At 43.0% G+C, this 6,709-nt stretch overlaps 2 protein-coding genes across 2 annotated transcripts in view; both read left to right on the top strand.

Moving 5' to 3' along the window:
* On the top strand, window positions 1–6,161 carry SRD5A3 (steroid 5 alpha-reductase 3; the record flags this gene model as incomplete). Its single annotated transcript, XM_009335210.1, has 5 exons — window positions 1–101; window positions 2,019–2,170; window positions 2,571–2,765; window positions 4,094–4,216; window positions 4,745–6,161. Coding segments are annotated over 5 exons (831 nt in total), but the record flags the coding sequence as incomplete, so codon positions are not given.
* TMEM165 (transmembrane protein 165) overlaps window positions 5,810–6,709 on the top strand; it is a 13,831-nt gene continuing 12,931 nt past the window's right edge. Inside the window, exon 1 of the mRNA XM_009335209.1 lies at window positions 5,810–5,860. Coding sequence (XP_009333484.1) covers window positions 5,810–5,860 — 51 coding nt within the window. The remainder of the gene's footprint in view (window positions 5,861–6,709) is intronic.

Here is a 6,709-nt window from a genome sequence, read left to right as displayed (position 1 = left end):
GTCGTCTCCGACCTCTTCCAGGATCTCATTCGCTACGGGAAGACGAAGCGTGGCTGCGGGCAGCGCCCGGCCTGGCTGCGCCTCCTCCAGGTGCCCAAGAGGTGAGGGGGCGGCTTGGAGGGCAGCGCTCCTCCGCGCGGGGCGGTTGCCTGCCGCCATTTCTGTCATGTGAATGCTGCGCGCCTTAGGCCACGGTAGCATAGGAATAACTACATATGCATTTCGGTTAACTCAACTGAAGATGTAGAAAATAAATAGCATACGCTGATAGCATCGCGTATTTTTATAGAGTTGGGCTCAATTTTTTTGCACAAGTGTTACTCTGTTTTTAGAGATGGGGTGCCGAGGAGCATAGAGCCTGCTATATATGCCTCATACAGAGTCCATATATTCCAAATTGGAACAAAAGCCTAATGCCGTGAATCCCAGTCCCACGCAGAATTTGCAAAAGAAACCTTCCTGCAAGACTCGGGTCAGGGACCTGGGAATATGGGTTCCTCAGTGCAGCTGTGGCTGTGCAAATACACTGCAGGTTTACTGTTTTAAACCGATTCTCAGTTGCCATCTTCTTCCTTCAAGATTTCTTTTTAAAATGTGACTTAGGATACTAATAACAGCATGTTAACACAACGGTCTGGACCCTGCGTGAACAGTCTCTGGTAAGGCAAAAGAACCGCTGCGTTATCCAAACACATCTCTTAATAGATGTTTAATGGGATGAAAGAGGGAAAAGGGGGGGGGGGAACATTAACAGCTTTCTATACGTTACTGGGATTTCATTGTTTTTGATCAGCCGAGATTGGTGACTACAGCTAGCCTCTGGCTTGAACATAGGCGTGACAGGATCTTGCAAGGCCAGCAGGACAGGACTGGGAGGCTACTTAACCCAAAGATCTGATCGCCCCTAATGTAACGATCTTGTTATCACTGACACATTTTATATACGCAGCTTTCAAACCGAATGTTAAAAAAAAGTTTTGTAGCACAGCATGTTATTCATGTAAAGGTTGTAATGTAGTATCTTGGTTATCAGGCTTCTGGTTACAGAAAATACTGAGGGATGTGTTTAAGCTCTGTGGTACCCTCAGTGAAAATAAGGGAGTCTTCTCTGACTAGACAGTTATATCCTAGTTTTGTACCAATAGTTACATTGTCAAGACAAGGCCATCAGCGTCTTCCCATGGTACATATTTCATCTCTCTGCAGGTGTTTCCAGGAGTCCTGATTTTTATCCATAGCCAGAAGGACTTCTAGTTTTAAAAGCAAAAGGAAATACTGGATCACCTGGTTTGAGCTGGGTATTGTAGGCTGTTCAACTCCATCCAGTTACCTGTCTTGACCATAATGTCTTGCATTTCAGCAATGCATAATTTGCTTTTATAACTGCATTATGGGGTTGGGGGATTCTTTGTTTTCTTCAGAAAAAAACATGTGGTCTTGCCTTGTAATCATCCAGTGGTATTGGTGGTCTCTCCTTTTTTTCTGTATGATTATTGCAGACCTTGAATTTGCAGAGGGACAAGATATTTTAGTGTACAGCTGAGTAATTACTTCTGGGTGCCTCTTACCGTCTGCATTTGTCATTTATGAACTTTAGCATGTCATGTAATGCATCCATTAGAACTGAGGGAAGTGGGAGTGCTGCTAGGCGCAACAGCCTGGAAATGCCCAGAGAATTAATTTGGATGTGCTTTCAGTGGTGTAAATTATAAAGAAAAAGTTGTGCACATCATGATTCATTGTAAGCATTGAGGAATACCTTTGCAATGTGTGGTTTTCACTTTCTCCTCTTTAGTGCAGCTATGGTTAGTAAGGTAAGCTAAGTTAGGCAGCATTTTGCTGGGGGAAGAAGGTATTAGGGTTATTCCTGCTTGGTACCACTGGAGTCCCGAGTTCTCTACTTATTGATGTGGGGACCAAAAGGGAATGTACTCGCCATCAGGCAAGCGTGTCCTGCAGGTACATTTCCAACTAAGGAACAGTGAGAACATTAATGAAGACCCTTTTTGTTCCCACAGGTGGTTTACTCACTTTTATGTGGTTTCTGTGCTCTGGAACGGCTTTCTGCTGATCTGGCTTTTCCAAGCTGAGTTCCTTGGAGGGTCGCTCCCATCATGGATTCAGCACGTGCACCGTGCTCTTGGCAGAGATTCTCAGAGTGAGGACACGGGCAAGTATTCCAGCTATAATGATGCAGCCATATAAATATTAGAAAGCTGCACTACCATCCTGTGCTGAATTTGTATTCTTCAAGTGCTACTTCATCAGCTGCTTTTAAACTAGGCTCCAGGTGACTTTTCTGGAATACCAAGTCACTTTGTCATTACTCAAGGTAGAAATCATTCTAATTTATGGATAGCAGTCCTTTTAGCAGAAAGGGCCGTTAGCACCTTCCGGAAGTATTCTTGCTGTGGTCAGCAGTGCCTCACATGTACAAATATTTTCCTCAGTGCTCAGTTAATTTAAAATGAGTGTAAAATTTTGCTGTGGGGAGAGGAAAAAATAGCCTTTTTGAAGCACTTAAATTGTTCCTATCTGTCTCAAAGTCGCTATTTCTTATCTGCATGCAGATAGTGAGCATTTCTCTGCGCTCCTGGTTCTCCTGCTGCTTTGGCTGCATAGCTGTCGAAGACTTGCAGAATGCCTCTGGACCAGCGTGTTTTCCAATGGCGTCATTCATATCGTGCAGTATTGCTTTGGACTTGGTTACTACGTTGCCGTTGGCTCAACTGTGCTATGTCAAGTGCCTACTAACGTCAGGAATGGTAAATGTCTGCTTAGTAACTACCAAGGATGTGGTTTTACTCCCATTTGTTTCCATTGTGGCAAATGGTTTTGTAGAGGCCTGCTTGTGTGAGAAGTGTGTTAACTGATGAGACGTAAAAATACTTACTGGCATAGTTGAAAGTAACTACGTTTCAGTATATCACATAATCAACCAGCATTATACACAAACAGGCACACAGACACGGACACACACTTTCATGTTAACCATCACACTGTTATTTCCTGAAAGACATCTCACATAGATACTTTCAGAATCATTACCGATCAGTTTTGCATTGAGATACCTGTACTTTATGAAGGACAGTAATGGGTACCAGTTCTCAAATGCCACTGTGCAACTTCAGTTCTCAAACTGGAGTTTGGTTTTTTGTTGTAAGCTTTCCTGTAAGGTGAGCCTGCAAGGCCGTCTTGGCCATCTCTTTTGTTCTGCACTGAGAACTCGCCACTGCTCTGCCTTGCATCAGTCAGTCTCTTCTTTCCCTTGGTACTGTAATGTCTCCATTAATACAGCAGAAATTTGAATTATGAGACTTGTTTCTGCCAACACGTTTCACTGAGTCTCACAACTGAGCTGCTGTTCCCCTGCACAGATGAACCATGAGCTGGTTGTAGCACTTCTCCCATGACTAATTTTTGTAAGGTGGTCATTACCAAGTATGTAACTTTAGTGAAGTTTTTAACCGCTTCCAATCACATCAGTTCTAGTTTAATCCAGTGATTTTTCAAAAGAACCTTCAGATCTCCTATGTGTAGATAAAGCCTTTTTCTTTCTGGACCTGTCTTCTACTTTTCACATCTTGTAGATTCTTAGAGATGGTGTATTGGTTTGTACATTGGAAACCATCCTTAATACAGTTAACATTTTTTTTTGAAGGCCTAAATGGTTCGCACTGTGCGTGTGTGTGTGTGTAGGGGTATGTATGTATGTATCTCACTGTGAACGGGACAAACAGCTGTGTACTTATATGTTGACCTGAGCCATGACATCTTTAATTAGGATGATAAGAATTACAGTGTTGAATATTGAGGTCTTAGACTATCAATTATGTGTTGGTGGTACATCATGCTGTACCTCAAGCTACTGGATTAAAAACTAGGTGTATTTTTAGTACAGAGCGGTTAAGGGAAATAAACTACCAGCAGAGCACTTAAATGATGCAGGATTTAAAAGCATCTTTCAAGGAATTAGAGGCTCACTACTAGGATTTTGTAAGACAGTAACATTTAAAAAATGTATACAATGTTTTGGGATGATGCTTGGGAAGGTATTTCCTGGCCATATATTAATGAAACATATTTCATTCAGGAGAAGTGCTTTCTATGCAGATCTGCTGGTATCACATTGTAGGCATTACGACGTACACTTGGGCCTCTCTTCACCAACACAGATGTCTTGTGATTCTAGCTAATCTTAGAAAAAGTAAATCAGGTAAGATGTTTCATTTCTGCCAACCATTTGCTTAGGTAATTTTTTCCTGGTTGTTTCAATAGGCTTCTGTAGCTTCTAATACCTTAAAACACGAGTATTTTTCAGTTCCTGTAGTGTGGTGCTCTCTATAAGACTTTCAGCAGATAAAATGAGGCTGTTTGAAAAAGCAATCGGATGGTTGAATGGGGGGGGTGTCTGTGTCTGTATATATAGTTCTATAGAACTTGAAGGTCTAGCTTCTGGTATCCTAAGGGCAGACACATGCTAATGCTTAGGACTTGTGCCACTCCTTGGGGACCTCACTTCTGTCTCCATATGGGCAAAAAAATAGGTTTCCTTACTCTGTATTTGCGCCAAACAGCCAGAGGTGGCATCTTATTTCATTAAGGAGGGCAAAGCTGCCAGATCAGATGGATGTGGATGATGATGATAACTTTAATGAGCGTGTTGTTCTGTAATTATGAGTAGAAGAGAAAAGTTTGTTTAATGCACGTTGTTCTCAACTAATTTCTCTCTGTTTGCTTGCAGGAAAGGTCATAAGTCTGAGCCACAGTGTACCTTTCGGAGACTGGTTTGAGAGAGTTTCTTGCCCTCATTATTTTGCAGAGCTCCTCATATATGTATCTATGGCCATCACGCTTGGGTTTCACAATGTGACATGGTGGTGTGTAGTGATGTATGTTCTTTTTAACCAGGCACTGGCTGCTGTTTTGTGTCACGAGTTCTATCGGAAAAACTTCAGCTCCTACCCAAAGCATCGAACAGCATTTATACCATTTGTTTTTTAGAATATTTCTTCTAAAGTATCTTTAGTGCAAACTGGGAAATGTTTTCTATATGGGAATAAGAGATTTACGGTTTATTAAAGCCAAGGTAAAATCGCACATTTTCTCTAATTCTAGCTTAAAAGCTCATGATTTTAATGATAATCTCATCCATGTTACCAGTTTATGTGGGGAAATGTAAGGTCTCTGCGTATCATATAAGCTAAAAAAACGTTTACTGAAGACCTTAATTCAAACTGAAGAGATGCTAATTGGCTCTTTTCTGTTTTATAATCATATCTTATGCATAAAACACTTGCTGTTGTGCGGCAAGCCCAAATACATAGACGTGAAAACTGTGTAGAGAAAGGAGTGTGCAGGGAATCATTTGCAGTACTGTATTTCATGCCTTGTCTAATATTTAAGCATATTTTTTCCTAGTCTTTTCTTTGAATCACTTCAGATAGAACTAAATTGTGTATTGTCTTTCTGTGCTTCCCTGTTGATAATTAAAACCAGTCGCTGCTTTATCACTTCAAGCACAAAAACCGGTAGAGAAAGTGAGAAAGCTGCGGTGGAGGAATGACTCATGCTCAGCAGTGGGGAGAAACAGACCCATTCTCTGCATTATCTCTTCTGCACCAAAGTGTTTTCATTCATTGATGAAAACTCCCTTGTTTATCCCTAAACTGGGAAAATGATGGAAGGTTCTCTGTCTAGAGAGACAGTAGAAGAGAATTTGCAGAAAATCAGTGTTCTTGGTTACGGTTCTGTCGTCCTTACAGCAGGTTTTGAACCCCTCGTGCGTCAGAGGGGGCAGTTAGGCAGGATGACCGTAACCACGACTACGCTGCTTTTTAAACAGCCTGTGAGAGCAGATGTAATGAACTGCCGAGGTAGAGAACTCACAGAAACCGGTACCTGACAAGCATTGCAAAGAAATTCTTTACTGGGGAGATGATGTCACTCAGCACAGGGGTTTTTTGACTTAACCATTGAATATTTTGGTCCTTTTCACGATACTGGAGTGAGTGATCAGTTTGCATGATGTAGCATACGGATGCTGGTCTTTCAACGTGTTTTCTACTTACATGCGTATATTATTTTGTATGTGAGACGAATTTTTATATACTGAAGCATACCTTATGAATTATCTGATTAAAACAGTTTATTACACCTTCTATTTCCATTTTGTGTAATTTCTCAAAACTGAGCTATGTATTTGCAAAACACGAGCAATTACTTTGCACAAAATGTGGGTCCTCTCTTGGCTCTCGCAACCCTCTCTCCATCGACGCTTCCATAGCTTCGGTTCACCGTGGAATGTAAACAACCCTGTCGCGGGAGCGCGCCTTTCCGTATTATTCTTTTTTAGTGATTCTCGGGAATTCCCCCCCTTGAGCCTGCCTCCGAGCGTCTCCTCTTCTACTGGCGTGCTCGGTCCTCTGCACTAGACTGGCGGTCGCTTCTCGGGGAGCACGTTCCTGTCCTCGCCCCGGGGAAGAGCATCGGGGCGCACGGCCCTCCTCGGGCCACGCACGCCCCAAGCGCTGCTTTCCACTTCGGCTTGTAGAAGCCTGGACCTGCCCAGGCCGTTTCTGCGCGGCTTCTTTGCCTCCTCGCGCGGCCGTTCTGCGTTCCGTCCCGCGGCGCCCTTTGCCTGCCCGCAGGCAACGCCGAACGGAGGAGGGAGGCGCTTCGACTCGCCCGCTCCCCCGGGGAAGCTGCG

This window comes from Pygoscelis adeliae, unplaced genomic scaffold, assembly GCF_000699105.1.
Source record: "Pygoscelis adeliae isolate BGI_AS28 unplaced genomic scaffold, ASM69910v1 Scaffold21, whole genome shotgun sequence".
NCBI classification, from domain to species: domain Eukaryota; kingdom Metazoa; phylum Chordata; class Aves; order Sphenisciformes; family Spheniscidae; genus Pygoscelis; species Pygoscelis adeliae.
Note: the sequence above shows the minus strand (reverse complement) of the source record. Positions and strands in the feature narration are given on the sequence as shown.